At 34.7% G+C, this 25,126-nt stretch overlaps 7 protein-coding genes across 9 annotated transcripts; 3 read left to right on the top strand and 4 right to left on the bottom strand.

Moving 5' to 3' along the window:
- On the bottom strand, positions 1–1,802 carry LOC111803617 (rhodanese-like domain-containing protein 15, chloroplastic). The gene is made up of 6 exons (XM_023688116.1): positions 1,566–1,802; positions 1,357–1,437; positions 1,085–1,269; positions 928–998; positions 775–828; positions 1–196 (listed from the first exon to the last, which is right to left on the bottom strand). Exons 1-6 carry the CDS (start codon positions 1,778–1,780, stop codon positions 122–124), a joined length of 681 nt encoding a protein of 226 aa, XP_023543884.1. The 5' UTR covers positions 1,781–1,802; the 3' UTR covers positions 1–121.
- Positions 1,803–3,910: 2,108 nt separating this feature from the next.
- LOC111803615 (thiol-disulfide oxidoreductase LTO1) lies at positions 3,911–6,926 on the top strand. Its single transcript, XM_023688114.1, has 6 exons — positions 3,911–4,317; positions 4,478–4,734; positions 4,841–4,953; positions 5,371–5,518; positions 5,749–5,886; positions 6,614–6,926. The coding sequence occupies exons 1-6, from the start codon at positions 3,930–3,932 to the stop codon at positions 6,683–6,685; spliced, it is 1,116 nt and encodes a 371-aa protein (XP_023543882.1). The 5' UTR covers positions 3,911–3,929; the 3' UTR covers positions 6,686–6,926.
- A 108-nt stretch (positions 6,927–7,034) lies between these two features.
- Positions 7,035–9,812, top strand: LOC111803618 (UPF0548 protein At2g17695). Of its 2 annotated transcripts, XM_023688118.1 has the most exons (6): positions 7,035–7,116; positions 8,070–8,117; positions 8,578–8,658; positions 8,777–8,953; positions 9,041–9,239; positions 9,373–9,809. In XM_023688118.1, the coding sequence occupies exons 3-6, from the start codon at positions 8,600–8,602 to the stop codon at positions 9,559–9,561; spliced, it is 624 nt and encodes a 207-aa protein (XP_023543886.1). In that variant the 5' UTR covers positions 7,035–7,116; positions 8,070–8,117; positions 8,578–8,599; the 3' UTR covers positions 9,562–9,809. The 2 variants fall into 2 exon arrangements, with proteins under 2 accessions (XP_023543886.1, XP_023543885.1); XM_023688117.1 differs by lacking the exon at positions 7,035–7,116 and having other exon boundaries at positions 7,449–8,117; positions 9,373–9,812.
- Positions 9,813–11,919: 2,107 nt separating this feature from the next.
- LOC111803620 (FK506-binding protein 4-like) lies at positions 11,920–13,312 on the bottom strand. The gene is made up of 2 exons (XM_023688119.1): positions 12,905–13,312; positions 11,920–12,487 (listed from the first exon to the last, which is right to left on the bottom strand). Exons 1-2 carry the CDS (start codon positions 13,236–13,238, stop codon positions 12,102–12,104), a joined length of 720 nt encoding a protein of 239 aa, XP_023543887.1. The 5' UTR covers positions 13,239–13,312; the 3' UTR covers positions 11,920–12,101.
- Positions 13,313–14,403: 1,091 nt separating this feature from the next.
- Positions 14,404–16,200, bottom strand: LOC111803621 (putative F-box protein At1g65770). Its single transcript, XM_023688120.1, has 2 exons — positions 14,939–16,200; positions 14,404–14,858 (listed from the first exon to the last, which is right to left on the bottom strand). Exons 1-2 carry the CDS (start codon positions 16,139–16,141, stop codon positions 14,817–14,819), a joined length of 1,245 nt encoding a protein of 414 aa, XP_023543888.1. The 5' UTR covers positions 16,142–16,200; the 3' UTR covers positions 14,404–14,816.
- Positions 16,201–17,477: 1,277 nt separating this feature from the next.
- LOC111803916 (putative F-box protein At1g65770) lies at positions 17,478–18,928 on the bottom strand. Of its 2 annotated transcripts, none has more exons than XM_023688531.1 (2): positions 18,339–18,928; positions 17,478–18,260 (listed from the first exon to the last, which is right to left on the bottom strand). In XM_023688531.1, the coding sequence occupies exons 1-2, from the start codon at positions 18,844–18,846 to the stop codon at positions 17,638–17,640; spliced, it is 1,131 nt and encodes a 376-aa protein (XP_023544299.1). In that variant the 5' UTR covers positions 18,847–18,928; the 3' UTR covers positions 17,478–17,637. The 2 variants fall into 2 exon arrangements, with proteins under 2 accessions (XP_023544299.1, XP_023544298.1); XM_023688530.1 differs by having other exon boundaries at positions 17,478–18,202; positions 18,281–18,928.
- A 1,149-nt stretch (positions 18,929–20,077) lies between these two features.
- LOC111803917 (protein S-acyltransferase 10-like) lies at positions 20,078–25,068 on the top strand. Its single transcript, XM_023688532.1, has 11 exons — positions 20,078–20,299; positions 20,550–20,664; positions 21,356–21,430; positions 21,538–21,600; positions 21,732–21,866; positions 22,506–22,539; positions 23,307–23,416; positions 23,820–23,906; positions 24,140–24,223; positions 24,322–24,387; positions 24,605–25,068. The coding sequence occupies exons 1-11, from the start codon at positions 20,212–20,214 to the stop codon at positions 24,777–24,779; spliced, it is 1,032 nt and encodes a 343-aa protein (XP_023544300.1). The 5' UTR covers positions 20,078–20,211; the 3' UTR covers positions 24,780–25,068.
- Positions 25,069–25,126: the final 58 nt, after the last annotated feature.

A 25,126-nucleotide genomic window follows, 5' to 3' on the forward strand; every position in this document is an offset into this window, starting at 1 on the left:
TTTAACCTATAAAAACCGACATTTAATATATCGGAAAATATAGGATATTTTGTGGAGATTATATTAAATAAAATTGTGGTGGCTGTACAAAATTAGGAGAAGACGAGGTCCACAAAAATGTTTACAATTCCATGGGCAGTCCATTGCGGGACCAAGCTTCATATCCACCCGCTATGTCCGTCACGTTCCCGTACCCCTACACATAATTCATTTCAATTAAATCACTTAAATTTCCACTTTAGAAACTTTCAATGAGTCATTCACCTATTTATCACATTTTAAGATCACGAACCATTAATCTCAAAATTGAAAACTTAATGTCAGTTGAATTTTTACAAAATTTTGAATATGTTATAAATTTATTAGACACGACTAAATTTATAATTAAATATTTTGTATAAACTATATTTTGTGTGTTCAAATTCCTTCAAAAATATTTTAGTCTGGTATTTTTTTTTTAATTTCATTCAAATATTTAATTTAAATTCCTAAAATAAAAATAATATATATTATTTCTTTTTATAATAAAAATTAATCTCTTATTAATATTCCCTTTGTTATTCACCTAATGCTTATTATATAATCATTTTAAATTAAAAGTATATAGAGTAAATTTAAAATTTATTAAAAAAATATCAAAATTAAAATTAAAAATAATATATTTATTTTAATCCAACATTTTAAAAATATATAATTTTTTTTTTTTAAATTTGAATAATTTTTCTTTTTTAGAGAGAAAAAATAAAAATAGAAAATAGAAAGCAAAATGCTTACGGAAGCAAGAAGATCAGCGGCAGCCATTAGAGAGCGCTTCCCACTTAGGCATCCCTATCCAATAATACAAATCCATTAAAATTCAGAATTTAAATTTATAAAAACAAATTAATTAATTAATAATTAATTAATTAATTAATTAATTTAACTTACCACAAGAATTTCATCCTCTTTTCTGAAATAAACCGCCACTTCAGCTAAGAAATGTGGGTTCCTCGTCATTCCTACAAAATTCACATAAAAAAAAATTAATTTAATTTTTAAAAATTGAAAAAATTATATAAAACCCATTTAAAATTTTATTAAATACCTGATCCTACCCTGTACATGTAGGGGATGTTAATGGCGCCAGGGGCATGCCCAGCGCTGAACTCTTCAGGGGTTCTTACGTCTAAGTATCGCTGTCCGGCTTGAAGTAGCTCGAGAGCTACACGCACCGGCACCGACGTCGGAACCGCTGTTGCTTCCATCTCTTCTCTTAGAACAGCGTTCCGACTATATTGAATTTATCGAAATTTAATATGTATTCTCGACTAAAAGTTTAGGGTATAAGTTGAATTCTTAAGAGTGGCTTTTATTTACCTGGTGCTCCAATTTTTATGGCTGATGGTAGTGTCTCTCTGACGGCGTTGCAGCGAACCCATGATTGATAATAACCTCCCTCTAGTGATAAAACCGTTGGTTTATTGAATTGGATAATTTTAAAAGATACCCATTAAAATTAAAGTCGAATATAGCTCAACTGATTAGAGAATTATGCATTTGCTTTGAACGAGACAAGTTAAAGATACCTTGAAGTGAGATTGGTGTTGTTGGGACGGAGAAGATAGGTGGACGACACGATGGAAGATGAGGAGGAGGCGAGCGACATGGTCGGGTCGAGCGATCGATCGTAGTAGTAGTAGTAGAAGAAGAAGATTGTAGTTTTGAGAGGATGAGATGGAGAAGAAGGGAAGGAGATATATAATGGAATTAAGGGATGGGAGTGATGGGAATGCCACGCCATTTTATGAAGAGCTTTGTTTGGATCTTCACGTAACCAAATTGAGTGGATAAGTTTGAAAGGTAGTCAGCCTCAGCCATGACCATTCATCCATATGAACATCACTTACAACTTTACTTTCTTTACTTTCTCCATCGACTTTTCTACCGTTGTTGTTTGTCATTTTCACGCTCGAAAATTTGTATTTCACGTCGAGATCGAAATTCGTTACAAGACAGCTCAACCGAGTATCTATCCACAGTGGATAAGTTGCGTACTAGCTCATATTCGTAGCTTTAGATCAAGATTCCTTATAACTCGTACTCGTTGATTAAAAAACCAGCTCAACTGAGTATCTACACTGAGACTCAAAGGGGTGAATTGTGAGATTTCACGTTATATGGAAAGGGTAACGAAACATTCTTTACTAAGGTGTGAAAATCTATTCCTAGCAAACATGTTTTAAAAACTTTTGAAGGGAATCTCAAGAGGGAAAGTTGGAAGAGGACAATATCAGCTAGTTGTGAGCTTGGGCTATTACAAATGGTATTTGAGCAAGACACGGGACATTGTGCCAGTGAGGACGTTAGGCCTCGAAGGGGGTGAATTGTGAGATCCCACATCAATTAGAGGGATGAACGAGTATCAGCGAGAATGTTAAGCCATAAAAGGGGTGGATTGTAAGATCCCGTCTCGATTGAAGAGAAGAACAAAACATTTTTTTAAAACCCACGAAAAAAACTCACTTATATATAGATCAATATCCGTTAGGTGTGAACTTAGATGAGATGTCTATGTTATTACATCTAATCAAGAACGTGTGTATAGTTTCGGAATGGTGGCTCCTATCCTCTACACGTGGCTGGCGCAGCCATACCCACTCGTCGCCCATCTAGATATTTCTATCAACCTTCCAATTATTTAACTTTTTTTTTCTTTTATTTTTATTTTTATATAAATATAAAAAATATAATATGGCCAATAATTATTTTGAAAGATTTTTATTTTTTTATTGTATTTTTTAGAAAGGAAAAAAAAATTAAAATCAATTTTGGACATGATTTGAAAGCACCTCGCCCATATTAATTCTTATCAACATTTTATTTGAAATTTTGAATAATTGTAATAACATGGTGACGTGGACATATATTAAATTTTGTAAGATGTTGATGTATTGAATTAATTAATATTATAAATGAAATAAAAATGATGATGAAAATCATTAAACTCAAGAATTAAAATGAGGTTAAATAATAAAAAGAATATTCCCTACTTTTATACTCTCTTCTTTTTTTTTTTTTTAATTTCAAAATTTTCATTTTAAATTTTAAATATTTTATCGTTTAAAAGGTTTATATTATTAAAGATAATATTGTAATTTTGAAACAAAATATAAATATCATATTTTATAGGATTATTTAAAAAAAATTATTTATAAAGAAATGATGTTTTATTCTCCGACCTTGCAAAATTCTCCATTTATTTATTTTTGCAGATTCCTAAATTTTAAGGAATTGGATTCCACGAATAATTTTTCTATTTATTATTCTTTAAATAAAATAGTTATTTTAAAGTTTTGATTTTTAATATTTTTTTTATTAAAAAGTCTTAATAATCATCTCTACTAATATAATTTTTAAAAATTAAAATTTTATTATTACAATTATTCTTTAACAATTAAAAATATATATAATATAATCTTTAATTTAAATATTAGAGTGAGAATTTAAAAATTAACTAATTTAATTTAAAAATTACATTTAAAGTCTAATATATATATATATATATATTTGTTTCCACAGCTATTTTAAACAATTTTATTAATTAAATATGTTGGTTCTTTTATTATTATCAAATTAAATTATTAAAATAATTTAACTAATTAAAATTTACTTTTATTTCATGTATCATTCTTAAATAAATTAATTTAATAAAATTATATATAAAAAATTATTTATGAATTAAAGAATTATTTTATACGAAAACTAAATGAAAATAAAAAATAAAAATTAAAAAATTAAAAAATTAAAAATAAAAAAAAACAGATCGGANAGGCAATATGATTATTGGGCCATTAGGCCCAATGGGCCTCAATTTCTGCATTTTCATCGTCCCTGAAAGCTCGTCTTCGTTTCTCTTTCATTTCCCGGTTGCGTACAATCGGGAGGAGGAAATGGCGTGCTCCGCCACTCTACCCTGTCTTCCATGCTCGTTTCCGAGACCTTGTACTCGCCAGAATCTCTCTGTTTTTCATCAAAGATATGATTCTTTCAAGCACCAAAGAGATTTGATTCGGAGACGGCTTGTGGTGCCTGTATTTTGCTTGTCCAATGGAACTAATCAGGATACTGAGCCGGAAGCTGAGTCAACGTCCTCAGCGTCGTCTTCTCCATCAATTTTGAGTAATTTGACGGATAATTTATGTGCTGCTTTGGGCGGGATTGGATTCGTTGAAACTGCGTATTTGAGTTACGTCAAGCTCACTGATTCAGCTGCCTTTTGCCCAATTGGTGGTGGAAGCTGCGACAACGTTCTTAACAGTGATTATGCTGCTGTTTTTGGTATCTTTTCTCAATCTGTTAATCTAATTCATCGTTTTACTTGACTGACAAATCTCCTTTTATGTTGGTCAATGCATCTATTCTCATGTCTCCCCTTCCATTTTTTCTTGGAAATTTTGTGTATCTTGCCTGTTAATAACTATGCTTTTGCAATTACAAGGTGTACCACTGCCATTGATTGGAATGGTGGCGTATGGCTTAGTAGGAGCAATTAGTTTGCAGTTGGCAGCAAAGAAATTGCCTTTTGGTATTGATGAATCTGATGGTCGTTTAGTCATGCTTGGCGCTACTACCTCTATGGCTACTGCCAGTGCATACTTTCTATACATTCTGAACACAAAATTTTCAGGAGTGTCATGCTCATATTGCCTAGTATCCGCTCTGTTGTCATTCAGCTTGTTCTTTGCCGTTCTGAAGGTCTTTTACTTTTATTAATGTTTGCTTTGCATTTTGGGTATCTTTTTTGATGGAAGATTATTGTTGATTCATACATTTCTGAACTTCTCTTGCGGTGATGGCTTAGGATTTTGGATTGCAAGAGTCTATGAGACGATTGGGCTCTCAGATATTTATCGCTAGCGTGGTTTTTATCACCCTTTCTACCTCATATAATGGTTCCCTACCTAGTTCTCAAAGGTGTGTGTTACAAAAGATCCTGAAATAGCTAAAGGGCTATTCTCATTGGTTCATGTGTTCTTTAACAATTGAGCGTTTGACTTTTGATGTCTATACTTATCAATTGCTGCGTGGAAGAGAAAAGTATGCATCCTTGTTTTTGATTCCTTGTCATCATGGACCTTTGAATGCTAATTCTTTTGATCTTGGTTATTTAGGAGCTATCATGATATTTGGCGTTGCTGAAGTTGTAAATCATTTCAATATTGTTTTGGAACATGATATCCATTTTTGGTTGATATATATATATATATATATTCAAATCTCAGATGATCTATACTCATTTTCTTATTATTATTTTGTAATAGATATATGACTTCATTTTGGTTTCCTTTCTTATAATTTATGTGGAGTCTTTTTGTTTGTTTTACTTTACAGTGCTGCTGAACTTGACCTTCCATACTTCGAAACCGAGTTAACAAATTCATCGAACGCTCTGTCCATTTCCCTTGCGAGGCATCTGCATTCTATTGGGGCCAAAATGTATGGAGCTTTTTGGTGTTCACATTGTGTAGAACAGAAAGAGGTACTTTCTCCATTTGTAAAATGGTAATGACTTGACTGAGTAATGCGATAAAATAATCTTGTGGCGGTGGCACTTATCTGAGCCTTCACGGCCACACTATCAAACTATAGATAGACTTTTGACATTACATGTGATCATCACTATTGCTTCATTTTTACCGTTGGGCTCATGAATTTGCTTGCAAGTAAGACAATGACTATCAATTATATGCTATCTTGCTGTCGACACAGATGTTTGGACGTGAGGCAGCAAAACTATTAGACTATGTAGAATGTTTCCCCAATGGGTATCATAAAGGCACTAAGATAGAGAAAGCTTGTTCAGAAGTTGGAATTGAAGGCTTCCCGACATGGGTGATTAACGGGCAGGTAAAAAAGCATAAGTTAAGGGGCATTTTGTTTACATTCCTGTGCAATCTTTATAATTAGCAATGTTCCATTGCATGCCTATGGATACTATTCCAGGACACTTAAGAATGCTATGGTCGTGTCACTATTTTTCTTATTGTACTTGCTAGACTCGATTCACACATATATATTGACGGGCAAGCCCACCGCTAGTAGATATTGTCATCTTTGGGTTTTTTTTTCTAGGCTTCCCATCAAGGTTTTAAAGCACGTCTGGTAGGGAGAAGTTTCCACACCTTTATAAGGAATGTTTTGTTCCCCTCTCCAACCGAGGTGGGATCTCATATATATTGAAAGAGATAGGTAGTTTTGGAGAGAATTTAGTAAGAGAGAGATATGTGTGAGATTCTTGAAAACGCTCGAGAGTGTAAAAGTATCCCTAGAGAGAATTTAGTAAGAGAGAGATGAGTGAGATTCTTGAAAGCGCTCGTGAATGTAAAAGTATCCCCGTGAAAAGAATATCCCTAAGATCTGTGTTTTGGTACCCATTGCATGGTGGATCATAGAGAACTAGAAACAAGGTGCTTAGAGTAGCAGCAACCATTCACCTCCCTAAACATTTCTCTGGATCTTCTTTTCTGGTGTAAAAGTTTCATGAACTGTCTGAGCTAGAGCTACATGCTCCCTTTTCTTCCTTGTTAGGATGTTTTTACTTCTAATTGTATCATCAAATTCTGGTTTCCTGCAGGTTTTGAGTGGGGAGAAAGATCTGTCAGAGCTCGCAGAAATTTCAGGATTTAAGCCTGATGGGATAAGTTAGATCATCCTTTCACATTTTCATCTGTTTATATCAGTTCAATAGCCATTTATAGATTGTAGATATCTATCTCATCACTTCATGACATGATTATTATACCCAGCAAAGTTGCTTCTCTTGCAGTATAAATTAAGCCACCCCTATCACTCATGAAGGAAATAGGTAATCAGAGGTTTGCTATTGTTCTTCTTCATGTAGATACTTACAGGCTATAGTAATGGAAATATGACCAGTTTCAATGTGAGCATCTTTTTTGGTCTCTCCTATGATTAACATTTTAGTCCCTCAATTATTTCATTTGCTACGGGACAAAGGGTCATGATCCCGCGAGGGTGAGCTAACTCGAAAAATTCGTCCTCAGTTCGGATTGTAGGCTGCAACCTCGCCTGCATGAAAGCCGAAATTGCTAGTAATCGCCGATCAGCCATAGAGCGGTGAATTCGTTCTTTCAACTTTTTGATTTTTTAGTAATTTAGTCCCTAAATTTTATTGGTAACTATTTAGTTTATTTCAAAATTCTTAATCATCTAGTCTCCATCCAACATGTTCATTGACTATAAAAACTAAGTCGTCGCATGATAAAATTGATGCTTAATTTTGATGTAATTTTTCATAGTAGGGATTAAATTAAATTGTTGTATTTTTTTTCTTTTTTTTTTGTCGTGGATTTTTAATGACGTATTTTACGGTTTTTTTATTATTGAGATCTTATATTATGAAAGTAATTATGTGAAGTGGAGTTTTATAGCTTCGCTAAGGTTATCGATATTTTCTTTTATAGAGAAATTCTAAAATATGAAAAATAAAAAATTTAGGACTTTATTGAAAACTAATTGGACTTTATGAGTAGATCTATTACAATGAGACTATTATTAACGTTTCAAAATTTTCACGATGAACATATATATTCAAAATTACTCTCGAGCATGTTGTCGTTGGTTTCCTCGATGTATTCTCACTATACAATGTTGGTTATAAATACGGTTTGAACTACTAGTTGTCGCCTTGAGTATTGGCTGCTTTGATACATCTTTTTCTTTGTTGACATTATATTTTCCGACCCGACTCTTTAATTTTGCCGATTATAAATCTGTATTAAAAAACGTACTGAGGAAATTGAAAACACAATAATTTTTTTTTTTTGGACAATAATATCTATTTGTGAAATATGAATATTTCACTTTGGTAGAGATTTGTAACTTATAATATATTAATATTTACTAGTTGAGATATAATCCTAATATTTATGATAGTAAATAATTTTATTAAGTATATTATAATTAATTTATCAAAGGAATAAATAATTGTTTTTCTTTGTTTTAAAAAACTATTTTATTTATTCGCTACCCAATTTTCATGCGCTCTATCTTTTGTGCTTGCGATTCAGAGAACCGCGGTAGCGCAGAAGTGGTGAAGCTGAAGTAGTTTCAATCCAGTATGTATCTTCTTCCGCTTGCTTCGTTTCTAATCTCTTATGTCGAATCCGCAACTTCTGTTCTTACAAATTTCTTGTTCGATTTTTGGATTTTGACTGCTTCTGCTTCGGAAGTCTCAATCGACGCGCATGAAATTGTCGGTTCTTATGAGATTTAGTACTATTTATTCATCTATTAGATTCGAATTCTTTAGCAGTTTGTATCAAATTTCTTCTACGAAAATGGATCGAGACGAGATATCATTCCGAGGTTTTGGATTTAATTGGATCATGGATCGTATTTTCCTGTGTTCTTATGAAAACTCTTTGGTAGTGAAAGGAACTAAAATCCTGAATCGTTTTTATTTATAAATTTTTTTGGAGCTAGCCTGTTTATGAGTCTATCTGATAAAATTCGTGCAAACGCTGAAGAATTTTGAACCATCTGCTCCGTATTAGTGATAAGACATTTTGTTTGAAGGATATTGCTGTTGTTGATAAAGATGGTCTTCCTGTGTTGGTCTCGTCCATCTCCTCAGGAGCAGAAGACGTGCATTGACAGGCAAGAACGATAGGATTGTAACCCCCACCCCTAGCCAGAAAAAAGAAAAAGAAAACTCTCATAGAGATATGCTCGTCTCCTTTTTCTAAGTGGAATGTTACTTGATGTTCATCATTAGGTCTGGTTCCTTCAACTATAGCAGCAAGTTTAGAGGAGCTACTGCTAATCCCAGCTCTTGCCTGCAAGAAGATAAGGGGCTCTCACAAGAAGGTTTTCTTCTCAACCATGCTCGTATTTTGGTGGGTTCTGGTGTTGAAACTTATGAAAAGGGGAAGAAAGCTCTTCAGAACTGGAGGTTTTCTGGCTATATATACCTTTTGGTTGAACAGTAACGTATTTGATGAGAATTCTTGGTCTATTTAACCCAGTGCAAATTTTGCAGGCATTTTGGGTTGAATTGGGCATTTGTTGATTCCTCAACGCCAGTTCATCCGGGAGTGAAGTTTTGTGTCTGTGCCAAGGAGTTCCTCCCATGGGTGGTGATGCCTCTTCAAATTGTATATGTAAATGAGAACAGGGGTACCAATATGGCTAGGACATGTTTCAGTTTTGGCAGTGGTACCCTTCAAGGCCATCTTCTGGTTCGTCCATCATTAATTTGTTTTTTCCAGGCTAATTTTCGTTTGTTCTTCTCTAATTTATATTATTGGGTTTCCCTATACTTGTATTAATGTACTTGATAGTTAATATGATCTTGAATTCTCACCATTCCAGGCGGGCGAAGAACGGTTTTCGATCGAGATGGACTCGAACAGCCAGGTGTGGTATGAAATTCTTTCCTTCTCAAAGCCTGCCCACATATTATCATTCCTTAGTTATCCTTATGTAATTCTTCGGCAAAAGTATTTTGCTTATCAATCTACAAATGCAGTTAAGAAATATTTGACTGCCAAGCATTCCTAACTCCTGGTGTGCTTGTGTGTATGTTCTTTAGTCATCCTTGTGTGTATGCAGTTAAGAATGCTTCTTCCTGCTGTTCAATCCTCCTATAGTGTAGCATTCAGTCCTTAGATCATAGTCTTTCTGTTAAGAAAAATGGCATCATCAGGACATTGGAATAGCTCAACTATACAAATGAACTCTGTCATGATCATTGATGTTTCATAAATTTGAGAACATCTTTTCACTGGCTACTTCTAACCAGTTGCCAACTTCCATTAAAAGTGCAATCCCTAGAGCTTTTTTTTTTTTTTTTTTTTTCATNATATTTGTGTGTGTGTATATATATATGTACATATATTGGCATTTTAGACATTTCATAAAATGCTTTGAATAGAAATTAAGACCGTATTGTTCTAGACGNAGATCTAGGATGATCACTTTTGGCTGCCGATGGGTGAAATTCCTATGCAGCACAAGCTAGAAAGGAGACTTTCTGAAACTAGGGCCGCTTGGTAATACTACCATTTCTCAATTTTTCTTTTTTCTTTTTGTTTTTGTTTGAGAAACAAATTATCCCTAAAAATGGAGCAAATTTTCAAAAACTACTTAACTTCCTTTTTCTCACTTCCTTTTATCCTTTTCCATCTAAATCTCTTTTTTTTTTTCCCTTCAAATTTGGTTTTCTTTAAACAAGTTTTAAATTTTCAAATTTTATTTTTGGTTAAATTATGAGAGTAGTTATGAGCTTTGCCACACACACATATATATATATATATATATATATATATACACATATATGTACATATTTGTGTGTGTGTATATATATATGTACATATATTGGCATTTTAGACATTTCATAAAATGCTTTGAATAGAAATTAAGACCGTATTGTTCTAGACGCTTTTGGTTTCTTCGTTATCTATTTTTTTGGAATATTTTCAATATCCCAACCAGTTTTGAGAATTAAAAAACGTTTATTTAGTTTTTATTTTTTATTTTTCAATATACCTACTTCCACAGACCCATTCAAACTTGTAGCAAGTTTTACGAATATATATATTTATATCAACTTGACTCAAGAATTTTCAATTTTTTGAAACTTAATATTTTCAATTTCATCATATGAGACTTTGAACTTAAAGTAANTTTCTCAATTTTTTTTTTTCTTTTTGTTTTTGTTTGAGAAACAAATTATCCCTAAAAATGGAGAAAATTTTTAAAATCTTTTTCTCACTTCCTTTTATTCCTTTTCCATCTAAATCTCTCTTTTTTTTTTTTTTTTTTTTTTTTTTTTTTTTTTNAATGTTACAATTTTAACTCATGTTCAATTATTGTTAATCAACTCACTCATTTTATTTGAAAGTAATGTAAAAATCTTTCTAAACTCATTAATTTCAGTACAATGAAGTGCTGTAGAAAAAAAAAATGCTAATTTTCTCTAGTGTTTATTAATTTCTTNACATATATGTATATATATATGTATATGTACACATATATGTACATATTTGTGTGTGTATATATATATATATGTACATATATTGGCATTTTAGACATTTCAGAAAATGCTTTGAATAGAAATTAAGACCGTATTGTTCTAGACGCTTTTGGTTTCTTCGTTATCTATTTTTTTGGAATATTTTCAATTTCCCAACCAGTTTTGAGAATTAATTTTTTTTTTTTTTAGTTTTTATTTTTTATTTTTCAATATACCTACTTCCACAGACCCATTCAAACTTCTAGCATGTTTTACGAATATATATATATTTATATCAACTTGACTCAAGAATTTTCAATTTTTTGAAACATAAATTTTTCAATTTCATCATATGAGACTTTGAACTTAAAGAAATGTTACAATTTTAACTCATGTTCAATTATTGTTAATCAACTCACTCATTTTATTTGAAAATAATGTAAAAATCTTTCTAAACTCATTAATTTCAGTACAATGAAGTGCTGTAGAAAAATACCTTTACGTCAAAATTCATAAACTTCAAAAAAAAAAAATGCTAATTTTCTCTAGTGTTTATTAATTTCTTTTTGTTTTACTATGGTTTATAATTTATTGAAATCTTAAGTTGATTCTTTTAATGATATTGGAAGTGGTAACTCAAATTAAGGGTTAAAATTGCAAGGGATTTAAAGGTTTTAGTAATTGAAGTCTCTTATTATTTTTAATGTAAAGCGCAGATTTAAAATTACATTCTCCTTTTCTTTTGATATCAAACAAGAGTTCATTTGAGTAGGGACATTTAGTTTAGTCATCGTGAGTTTCTATATGGCTAGAGAAAATATCAAAAACCTATCCAATGCAGACCTTAACGAGCATGAATTTTGGATTTATGCAATAATAGAGACTTGCAGAACATGAACATCAAATTGTTGAAACTTCCAAACAAAAACGAGCATGAATTTTGAGATTGAATGTTGAACACAACCAAATTGTAAATTTCAAAATCAAAATGGATTCTCCCCTAAACCCTAATAAGAACAAGAAGAAGAAGAAGAAGAAGTAGCGAGGGACAAACCTAATGAGTTCTTGGATGGATGATTTGCAGAATTCAGAATCCTTTCTTCATCATCATTGATCTTCGAGCATAATATATGCAATTCCCTTGAATTCCTTCCAAATCTGTTGCCGGAACAGAGAAACTGCTCTCCCTCTTCCTCAAGAACAACGCTTCATTCCCTAAATTCTCCACCTCCTCCAATCTTCTTCTTAGGTAGTCATCATCCAAATCCACTTTATACACTTTGATTTCAACCTCTTCCTCTTCTTCTTCTTCTTCCTCTGCTTCTTCATCTTCATCTTCATCTTCTTCTTCTTCTTCCTCACTCTCACTCCCACTCTCGCTCTCACTGGAACCAGTCTCAGTGTCACTCACATCATCGAATCGATCCACCACGTAAACCTCGCCGCCGCACTCCACCATATGTTTCTGTTTACCTGAGCTACACAATGGAGGAGAAATCAGCACCAATTTCATCGACGATAAATCGATCGAGAAAACTATTCCTTTTCTATCAACTGCATAGAACTGTCCCCTGCACGCAATCACATCCCCGCGGTCAAAATTATGTTCCTCAATCAGCGTCCATTTCTCATCTCCAAGTTTAGCGAAACCTAATTTTCCGTTTTTGTACATCGCTAAAACGGTGCAGTTCTTCGCGTCGATCCAGGGAGAATCGGGGAACATTACGACCTTGCTAATTTCAGGAACACAAACGCCGTCGGTGTTTACAAGCACATACGATTTAGCCAATTCGTGAATTCGAAATTCCAGTAAGTTCACTTCCTTCCGAAAGGTTTCGAAGGTTAATCGAAGATTAGACAGGTTAGCAGGAGCTAGAAATCGGAATTTACCTTTCTGTGTAGTCTCCACCACGGCAAACCATCCCTTCGCCGCCGCAGATGAAGAAACCGCGTTAGTTTGATGGAAATCGAGGGGACTGAGGCGATAGATTATCTTTCGTGTGAGTATACTGTATCTGATTGGATAATCAGCGTCGTCATTGCAAGGAGAAGGAACGTGGAGAGGTAGAGCAGGAGAAACGTCGTTGAACGGAGGAAACGAAGCACGCAGTGATCGGCAGACGCCGCGACATCTGAGGACATCGATATAGGTATCAAGGTATTTTCCGATGACCGTCCAAAGTTCAGGAGGGAGATCGGACCACCGTACACAGCTGTCGCCCATCGGACGAGAAGAATCTGCTCCGCCGCTTTGAGAATGATGCGGGGAACAACCACCGAGTCAAAAAAAAAAAAAAAAAAAAAAAACNCGGTAAATATATACTATTTTTGGGCGTTTAGTTGGAGTTTTAAAAGGGTGGAAGTGGGTTTAAGCATATATATAGCCCACGTTTAGTGGTATAATTTGGATTATTTACAGTCATTAATGATTTAAGTGAATTTAATTCTATATATATATATATATATATATATATATAATACACAAAATATTATGTTTCAAATAATTTTTTTTTTAATTAAAAACAAATGCGCAATCGTTGACTAGGGCTCCATCCCTCGAGAGCATATAACTACTCCGAAAAGTCAAACAGGAGAGCACTCGAACACCCTTCGCTAGGGCTCCATCCCATAAGAGCATATAATTGCTATGAAAAGTCAAATAGGAGAGCACTCGAACACCTTGACTAGGGTTCATCCCTCGAAGTTTGAAAAGTCAAAGGAGAGAACTTGAACACGCATCTTGNGTTAGGGCTCCATCCCATAAGAGCATATAATTGCATTGAAAAGTCAAATAGGAGAGCACTCGAACACCTTGACTAGGGTTCATCCCTAAAAGTTTGAAAAGTCAAAGGAGAGAACTTGAACACGCATCTTGAGGTGGCTTACATTGATAGATACTTTCATTAACTATCCACTTGGCACTTGACTACATGTGAGCACGATAATTGGTACGTAGATAATGTTTAACAACTCAAGTTCGCTGCTAGCAGATATTGTTCGTTNGGCTTACGTTGATAGATACTTTCATTAACTATCCACTTGGCACTTGACTACATGTGAGCACGATAATTGGTACGTAGATGGTGTTTAACAACTCAAGTTCGCTGCTAGCAGATATTGTTCGTTTTGGTCGGTTATGTATCGTTGTCAGTCTCACGATTTTAAAACGTGTCTATTATAGAGAGAGTTTAGCCCTACTCCGACTAGTGTCTCACACTGTTCGGTGACTGACTCTANGTCTCACGATTTTAAAACGTGTCTATTATAGAGAGAGTTTAGCTCTACTCCGACTAGTGTCTCACACTGTTCGGTGACTGACTCTAATGGCAGATATTATTCGTTTTGGTCGGTTATGTATCGTTATTAGTCTCACAATTTTAAGATGTGTCTACAATGGAAAGAGTTTAGCCTTACTCCAACAAGTGTCTCGTATCGTTCGATGACTGACTCTAATACTATCTGTAACACTCCAAGCTCACAGCTAGTAGATATTGTCCACTTTGGCTCACTACGTAGCACCGTCAGCCTTACAATTTTTAAAGCGCTTCTGTTAGGGAGAGCTTCTCACACCATTATAAGAAATTATTCGTTCTCCTCCCAGCCGCTCAAATATATTGTTATAATGCACTACCAGTGGTCAAATTATAAACATGATGAACTTGCAGCAATTAATATGAGTGAATCTCTGCTCCCATTGAAAGATCAGAAACAAGAAGATTGGTATGTTTGCAGAGAAATGGCGAAGAAAGCATACTTGGTTCTGTGATATTTGATGATCCAGACGGCAGTTTCCTTCCAGCTGCTAGTTTTCATGGCGATGTGGAGAGGCAGCAAACAGGATGTCCTACAATAGTTGTGGAAGAAAGCTCAGAAAATATCAATGAAAATTTAAGAAAGTTGAGACAAAATGGAATTGAATTTGACCTTCAGGGGGGGAAGGGATTTGGAGAGCCAAATCGGCGGCGGGCTGAAGATTCCGATGCGTCCAGGATAACACAATATGTTTCCGATTCTTCCTCCTTCAAGATCGAACACACGGCTGAAACTTCTTTTAGAGAACTCGTTGTCGTTAACATCGGTGTAGTAAATGCAATTCTCTTTGCATCCTTCAAATTCCGACGCTTCAAATGATAAACAACAGTCGTTCCCCAATATAATCGATCGATTCCCCAAATTCTTCAGCTCCACCCATGTCCCCCATTCTTGATCCAGCTTATGAGCCTTGAAATCGACTGCTCTTGGAGACGAATCGTTATCCGGCCGTCGAAATGGAATCGCCATTGGATGTGCGTCGTCCATGATATCGGTTGGATGTTGAACCGAACGCTCTTTGTCGAGGAACCGATCGATTACCAGAAGTTCGCCGCCGCACTCTACCAAGTGCTTCTGCTGGCCGAGACCGATCAGAGGAGGAGAAAATTGTACCAATCGCATCGATGAATCGATCCAGAAAACAGTTCCCCATCTATCGACTGCATAGTACTGCCGATTGTAGACAATCACATCGTCGTAGTGGAAACTCTGTTCGTCGATTAGAGTCCATTTCTCGTCTCCAGATCTGGCAAACCCTAACTTCCCGTCCTCAAACACTGCGATTACAGTACAATCTTCAACGTCTGGTCCGATGGATGTAGGGAACACCACGACTTTAGCGATTCCAGGAACACAAGCAGTATCAGTGTATTTGAGCGAATACGATATGGCTAATTCGTCGATTCGAAGATCCAGTAAGTTCAGTTCCTTGTGTTCTTCCGGATTGCATCGGATTAGGCGCTTGGACAGAGGATGAAGAAACCGCATCTTACCGAGCTCCGATTTCTCCATCTTCACCAGTCGGCCGTTCTGGCTAGAGGAAGACGAGTTAGGGCTCTGTTCGTGGATGAGAGGAGCGAGACGATAGAAGGTACTTTGGGAGAGGAAGGCGTCGACGAAGAGACTTGCAGTGTTGATTGGGGAGGGAAATCGGAGACGAATAGGAGGAGATATTTTGGGGACAGGAGGAACAGAGGACCGCCATGATCGGCAAACGCTGCGAAATCGGACGGCATCGATGTAGTTGTGAAGGTGTTTTCCGACTGCCGACCATATCTCCGGCGGGAGTTCCGACCACCGCACTCCGTTGTCCATTTTTAATTCGTGGATGGAACTGGAATTGCATCAATCCTATCCATGGAATTCCCATAAATAGATAAATAAATCAACAAATTCAATGATTGGGATAGTGTAGCCGTCTTTATTTCTTTTAAACACATATTTTTTTTAAAAAATACTTTATTATAATAATTTTTTAATATTTATTTTGATCATTAAATTGCTATCTAAACTTTTTAAATATTAATTATAACCTTTATTTTAATTTCACGTAAGTTAGTATAAATATCTAATTAATTAAAGGCATAATTAAGTATTATTTCATCTTACTTAACTAATTAAGTTATGTTACTTTAAAAAACTCCTTAAATTTTTATTAATTAAATATATATATATATATATATATATATTATTATTATTATTATTATTATTATTTTGCTGTTTGTTAAATTGATTAGAAAACATTATTTCCAACCGAAAAAAATCTAACATTCAATTTTCATTTTTTTTTTATCTCAAATGGAAAATCAAATAAACATAATAGCAGTGAAATGAGAGTGATTTTAACGATTTTAAATTCATTCATGAACATAATTTACTCCGTTTGTGATTGTGAAATATCTAATGCGTCCCCGAGGAACTTCAAAAATCAAGTAGTAATTGATGTTTTTGTAGAATAATCTCCACAATTTGGAGAGAAAATAGTGTTTTTTTCGAGAAGTGGAAGTCACCTGACACAAAGTCTGGCACGAGATCCCTTATTATAGCCCGGAGCACCTGCACTTACAAGGCCCAAACTGTGTTCAAACCTATAACATCCTAAGCCACCACTAGTTGATATTGTCTGCTTTGACCCGTTACATATTGTCGTCAATCTCACAGTTTTAAAACGTGTCTTCGTTCCCCCCTCTCCAACCGACGTGATATGTCATAATCCACTCCCTTTTGGTATCAGCATCCTCGTTGACACTCGTTTGTCTCTCCAATCAATGTGGGATCTCATAATTCACCTCTTTTAAGGTCCAGCGTCCTCGCTGACACACTGCTTGTTGTCCACTCCCTTGGGGCCCAACGTCATCGCCGACACACCGCCCGTGCCTACCCCGTTCGAGGCTCACCGTCCTTGCTAATACATCACCCGATGTCCAACTCTAATAGCATTTATAGGCCCAAACCCACCCCATGCAAATAGTGTGGATTAGGCAATTGCACTTTTAGTCATTCCTAGTTAGAGCTAGGAATCTTTCCTTCTCAAACCAAAGCTAGCAAATTCTCGAACACCAAGGCATCAAAATTATTGAACTGCTAATCAGTCCCAAAACTCCCAATGTATGCATTTCATACTCATATTCATATTTCATGTTCATATTCATTGTGTTCACAATTCAAATAAGCTCTCATGATCATTGATGAATCAAAATAGTTACAATTTACACTGCACACAAACTGTGACATTCATAAAAGTGCATAACATTATCTCTGATGATCCTTAGAGAATACCTGGTTAGAGGCTACAGAGCCATGTTGGGAGTCTACAGCTTCCACTGAAACGCACCACACCTTGTTGCATTCCCATGGATTGAGGCTTCCAAAATCCTTCTTTCTTTGAGATCGAACACAGCAGGAACACTGTCCTGGCTGAACCACCCTTTTTGTTTGTGGTTAAAATATATGCAATTCGCTTGAAACCCTTCAATTTCCGAGGCCGAAACAGAGAAACAGCAACCGTCCCCCAAAACAATGGCTTGATTCCCCAAATTCTTCACATCCACCCATCTTCCCCAATCTTGATCCAACATGTACACTTTGAAATCAGTTACAATGTTAGGATTATTGCGAATGCAATCATCTGGATCAGGTTTGCGCAGAAATCGATCCACAACATAGAGTTCGCCGCCACACTCCACTAAATGTTTATGATCCCCAAAACCACACGATGGAACAGAAAACTGTACCGATTTCATCGATGAATCGATCCAGAAAACTGTTCCCCATTTATCAACAGCATAAACCTGCCCCTTGTACACAATCACATCGTTGTAGTGAAAATTATCGTCATCGATTAGCGTCCAATTGTCATCTCCATGTTTTGCAAACCCTAATTTACCTCTTCCATAAACTGCTACAATGATTCTGGTCCTAAAATCGGTCCAACCAGAATCAGGGNTTGCAAACCCTAATTTACCTCTTCCATAAACTGCCACAATGATTCTGGTCCTAAAATCGGTCCAACCAGAATCAGGGTACATTATAACCTTAGTAATTCCAGAAACAAGACCACCACGAGTGTATTGAAGCGCATACGATTTCGCAACCTCATAAATTCGAAAATCGAGGAAGTTCACATCCTTCCGAAAGGTTTCGTCATCGAATACAACTAATAGATTAGAAAACAGATCTACAAAGCGGATTGTACCGAGTTTTGTGCTCTTATCCTTCGTAAACAACCTTGAAGAAGAAGAGTTAGAAGTTCGATGATGATGGAGAGGACTGAAACAATAGATTATCCTTCGGTGGAGTAAGGTGTGGCCAGCGGCAAGGTAACCACGGCGAGCGTTGGTGGGGGAAGGGAATTGAAGAGGTGAAAGAGGAGAAATGCCGTCGAAACGAGGAACAGAAGCTCGCCACGATTTACAGACGCTGCGAAATCGGAGGACGTCGATGTAGGTTTCGAGGCGTTTTCCGATGAGCAGACAAAGTTCAGGAGGCAGATCGGACCACCGTACAGGAGATTTCTTCATCGGAGTCTTGGATTTCACCCGGATGAAAGTTCGTCTTGACTTGAACGAATCGAAGTCTACTCCTATGAATAAGAAAACGATCAGATTAAGCATGCTTTTAAGTAAATTATATAAAAGATTATGCCACTAATCTTACTTTATTATTAATTTTACTTTTAAAATTATTGATGAATAATCCCTAAATCAAAATTTTTCACTTTTTTAAAAATACATTTAAATTTTCAATTTTTTTTAATAATATCCTAAACTTTAAACTTTTAAAAAAATCTAAATCATTAATAATTTAATTTAAAAAACATCTTTGAATCTTCCAAAATAAATAAATAAATAATTAGAGATATCAATAAACATTTTTGTCTATATATTTACTGTAAATTTTAATTTTTTATTTATTATAAAGACAAGGAGTGTTTACGATATTTTTAAAAATATTTGTAATCATAACAATCTATGTCAAGATTTGTATCAAGATTTGGAATCTCGGACATTTTCCAACAACATAGTCTCATTACCTACTCTTAGCTTACAAGTGAAGATTATCCTCACAGACCAACACAAGTCAGCACGTCACTCACATACATCCCATGAGCACAGTTAACCATAAAATTTCTATGATTGATCTACAGAAAGAAAAAAAAAATGTACCTTATTAGGCAGTGATTTTCAATTTTTTAAGATATGGTCTCAGTCTATTGATGTAACTACTTTTACTCTCGGATGTTGCAGTAATATATTAGAAGAGGTAAGTAATATTATTTATACTTATATAGAAAATTAACATGGTTATTAATTTCATTTAAAAAATAATTTATTTAATAAACTTTTACTCACCACTTTATTCTTTATTTGAATAATGTTCTAAATTTTTAAATACATTTTATTTTTAAATATATATATTTAAAAATTACAATATTACATTTTGACTGATAAATGTTGTAACGTTAAAGTAAAAAGCTCACATAAATTGAAAAAATTGAAATTAAAAGTACGGTGCAGTGAATCTATTATTTCCTTTAATATTACTAAATAAAATATTAATTAAAAATACATAAATAATTTGGCTTTAATTTAACTATGAATTAAAATCTAGTGAATCTATTATTTCTTTTTATATTACTAAACAAAAATATTAATTAAAAATACATAAATATTTTTTTTGGCATTAATTTAACTATTAATTAAAATCTTGAGAAGAGGATAGAATTAAAAAAAAGTTGGAAGAGTTAAAATTGATTATACTTTCTCCCGCAAATTCAGTTCAAGTCTCACTTTCTCTTCTTCGATGGTAATTTCGGAGTAAACTGCGACAAAACTCTTCGCCCCAAACGCCGATGTAAAATTCCCCCATTTCTTCATGGTTTGAAGATGATCATGGATGCTTGCTACCACCGCGACTTCTCGGATCGAATAATGGACCGATACATTCGTTTTTTTCCTTGTCTTTCCGATCCTGGTATGTATTAGAACCTTTTCCCCTTTGAATCCTTCATTTTAGACTCTAGGAAGTAAGATGGGAACTGAGTAATGGATGTAGGTTGTTTTCGCTTTTCCTCATGTTTTTATGTGGTTTGGTTTCACTAATTTACATTGCCTTGTCTGAATTTTAGTTGAACTTGAGGCTTTCGTCGTTTGTCTGATGGCTGTTTCGTTTTTNCCGTTGTGTTTTTCGTGTGGATTTTAATTATGTGGGAAGTGGGTTTCAGCTCGGAGATCTTCGTTGGGTTTAAAAGTAGCATTGGTGATGCTGCACCTTGTTTATGCTGGAGTTCTATTTGCACTCGACCGGCATTTGATTGAAGAAATCAAGATTAAACCGTGGTATGTTGTTGTTTGGTTTTGGTTTGGGTCTCTAAGTTCGAAAAAATTGGGTCAGCTACTACGTTTTCTTCTGGAAGTTCTCTAAGATTATACTGGCCGCCATGTTTATTTTGTGACTTAGCTATCTACTACCTGTCAACTTTAGCTTTTATGTGCATCAATTGAATGGAATTAGCTTTCGATGTGAAGTTTAGTTGGGTTCTCAGAGTGGAAAACGCAAAATTTAAAGAGTTGATACTTTTATATTTCCTCCAAAAGAAAGGAGGACTAAGAGTATGCTTCAATATACTTTCACCTTGACGAATCTTTCACGGTTGTTAAATCATACAAAGTTTGGAGTCATGAAATCTATGACTTCTAAGACGTTAGAATATGCGACCACTTGTCTCATGCGTAGGTTATTAACATGATTTGGGTCTCAAAACAGGCATGTTACGATTATTACACGAGTTCTTGCTGCTGTCTTATTTTTGTAAATCAATATGTAGGAAGTAATCAAGAGCCTTGCAAACGATATTGCAATATCTAAACATGGGAGAGGCCTTGGGGCATTTGCTAGTGGGTATCGGGCCTTAATCTATGGTAGCTAGCGTTAGTATACGGGTCATTTTGGTTACTATATAGCTTCCTGTAATTGTTCCTATCTTAAAAAGGTTTCCAACATCTTTTTTTTTTCCTTCATAATTCTCAGGTATACGGCTTCATATTTGTTGCTTTTCGTTGCTACCCTCATTCAATACTTTTTAACATCATGTTCATCTCCTGGGTAAAGGCCACTATCTTGTGTTTCCTTGGCATCTCTTTTTATATAACTATATTTCACTTTCCAGGAAAATTTAACTACTTTTTCTTCCTTTGCCCCCTTTTGTTCAGCTATGTACTCGACGCTATGAGGGCTGCTAATGAAAAGGATATTGCTTTTATAAAGGCATCAAAGTAAGTTTTATCACCATTTCTTTAGTAAGTATTTAGTGGGTATCTCATTCTTTGTATTTAGTGAGAGAATAACCAATGAATATGATTTAAATTTAAAATTACTTATTTGTTTTCTAAATGTTTAAGCAAAGACAGCCTGCTTCAAGCAACAATGTAAATGTGGTTGTTACTATAGACCGGAGCCCTTCCGGAAATAATGTACAGGCAGACGTAACATCGTGGACAAAGATGGTAATGGACATGTATCCCCCTCGAACACCACTTAGGTAACTTTTCTTTAAGAAGAAAATTTTCGTTTCTAATTATATAATGTGTTATATTTCCATTCAATATCTAAGAAGTCGAATCTGGTAGTTCTCAAGCTGACTTGACGTTGTGTTGCATATAACATGTATACACATTTACATGACATGGTTGTTTGCAGTGGTTTTGTCATCTTATTTAATTGACTATATTGAACTGAATCATTTTTAGTTTGAACATGGAGAAGAGGACTAAAATTTAGCTGGATGGTCAAGGAGCTTATTTGGCTTTTCGAGAAGCTTATGTCTTGGATTGAAGTAATTCCTTTAGGAAAAGTGATGCATGTTTTCACAACTCTGATAAATAAAGGCCGATTTGGGACATAAATTTTGCAATTGGACATGCATTCTTAGCTGTTTACTTTTCTTTTCTGTGATTTTGGACATCCACTTTTATCGCTCTCAATTTGATATCTATGCTAAAATTACTAATTTTTTTCCGGGCTTAAGGATGATAACGCCTTAACCACTTCATACTTGCAAAATAAACTATTCTTTAAATGCCCAAAATTCCAATAGAATATGAGAATATCATTCATGTAAGTGAAGTTGAGGAAAATTGTAACTGCCATCACTGCTTACCGTTTTCGATTTGTTTTGCAGAAATTTTACCTGCTCTTATTGCCATGTAGAGCAGGTACTTCACGCTATATCATATTTTACTCAGTTTCTTGTGTTATTCTCATCATTGCTTCAATCAAGAATATTGGTGGCCCATAGTCTTGCATTATTTTTATTTTTATTTTTATTTTTTTTGTTGAAGAGGAAGAGGCTGTATGGAAATTGTATTGAAAAAGCTGTTTAGGAGTTGCTTAGAAAAATAAACTTTCTTTTAGCAACTGTGATTGGGTGGCTAAGAACTCTTTTTAGGAACACCAGTGATTTGTTAAGGAGATTATACACTTGAAATCATTATTCACTAGCCTATGAATTTAGACATAGAAACAATTTCTCTTAATCTAAAAAAATAGGATATTAAGAAAAGTAAACTAATGAAAAAAATCTAGAGATTACTACTTTTGAAAAACAATGACCTAAACATTTTTCTGATAATTAACTCTCTGAAGAATCTTCAGAATATCTACTCTCATTCCCTTCTGTATCACAAGTAATAATTGTTATCGAATTGAACTGGAAAGTTAGTAAATCTTTCAAAACTTCCTGTCAATTTCGGTTGCAAAGATATGAAGTCTAATGAAGTAGAACATATGCACTGGTACTGAAACTTGGACTGGTTATAAAAATGATAGATGGATTAGGTATAAATTTCTGTGAATTATTTAAATGAGTAATTTATTTTGGATGGTTGCTTATCCTCATCAGCTCTGCTACTTATCTATCTAGTTTTAATTTTCAACTCTTCCTTCATTAGTCCCACTTTTTTTTTTCCTTGTACGTTTGCAGCCTCCACGGACAAAGCATTGCCATGATTGTGATCGATGCGTACTTCAGTTTGATCATCATTGTGTTTGGCTTGGGACATGTATTGGTCAGGGCAATCATTGTCGATTCTGGTGGGTTTACAATTTTGAGATGTCACAAATATTCAACTTCATATAAATTGATTGATGTGGTCGGTACTTTGTGTGAATGTCTTTCATCACTTCAGCTGTTTTATGTGTTTCGTGATGCATTTATGTAAAATGTTCTTCTTAGAAGTTCTGATTCACTAAAAGAGTTTGGAAAATTGTAAAAAGCCTTGGATGGATTCAACAAAATAGTTATTGGGTAAAAAAAAACAATTGTACAAATTGTTCCAAGTTCCTATTAGTTGAAGAATATTATTACTACTATAATTGCCACCACTACACTTCTACTTAATTGTTGAAATATACTGTTTACTGTGCTGCTTCTTTGTTCTGTCTTATATCTTCTAAGATATTTCGCTTACAAAAGTTACTTTTGCTCACAATTTAGGTGGTACATTTTTGAGGAGACAGCTTTATGCTTGTGGACTGGCATATTGTTCATTTCATACCTCAAGGCTGATATAGTGCGGGCTTGGTAGGGTATCCTTCCGATGTTTTTAATGCACTAGAAGTTTTTAGCTTCTCTAGTAGTATTTCATGGTTAATTCCATTATCAAATCACCAAAGATAACGATAGGAAAAGTAGAAGCTGATAGGTTTGATGTGTGCAAGTGTCAGGTTTGAACTTCTAGTGTCAAATTCAGTGATCACAAACCACGAACTTACTAACTGATGCTGAAGAAAGATCTTTGAACGGTTTATTCTCAGGTGGAAGGATGCAATTGTCATCGTGCTGCTGATTACCTTATCGATTGCCCTAATCTTCCTGCTGCTCTTGCTTCTATTTCATAGGTCTGCTGATTACCCCTATTCTCCCATGGACAAGCATCTAAATTTAGTAGTTATGACCGATGACTTAGCTGTAGTTATGACATTGTTTCTTTTTGCAGCTATCTTGTCGTTACGAATCAGACAACATACGAACTTGTTAGACGTAGGCGAATCTTTTACTTAAGGTTTGCTCATCTCTTTCATTCTCGTGACTAAGCTTTTCAACAAAAAAAAAAAAAAAAAAAAAAAAAAAAAAAAAAAAANAAGCCATTTTGGAAAATTTTCATTAAGATTCATATTGCACTTTGTCCATGGAATGTTATATGTTAGACTTCCAAGATATAATGCTTTGGACGAGCATTTAAATTTAGTAGCAATGACAACCAGTTTGGTTATCTGCAGGGGCATTCCTGAAAGAGTTTATCCCTTCAGCAAAGGAGTTTGCCACAATCTATACGATTTCTGCTGTCACAGAAGCAACATATATAACTTGGAGCCCCTGCCTTCGGCTCAGATGCTTGAAGAGCGATCGAGACCGTACACATGTTCGGACATCATGAGGTGTAGATGCTGCTGACTTATTTTACACTGTACTATTTGCTTAACATTCTTTCAGTTACCACTAGGTTATGGTGGTTGGTGTAGGAAGAAGCTTGCATGTTTCCTGCATCCCCTTCCCCATTGAAATAGCTGCAGCACAATTAGCTTAGGTAGCCTCCTTGCTTCTTCTGGTGTAAAATTGTGTGTTGGTGAAATAGATGCTTTATATCAAAACTGGCCTCTCTAATGGACCATTGCATTTCTGACTTTCTCCAAGCATGACATTTAATAGAAGTATAAACTGATTTGGTTTGGTTTTTGGCTTACTAGCTGAACCAAGATGATTGGGCATTGCCATTTAGCCAATCTTACTAGACTCGAGTT

This window comes from Cucurbita pepo, chromosome LG10 (genome assembly GCF_002806865.2).
Source record: "Cucurbita pepo subsp. pepo cultivar mu-cu-16 chromosome LG10, ASM280686v2, whole genome shotgun sequence".
Lineage (NCBI taxonomy): Eukaryota > Viridiplantae > Streptophyta > Magnoliopsida > Cucurbitales > Cucurbitaceae > Cucurbita > Cucurbita pepo.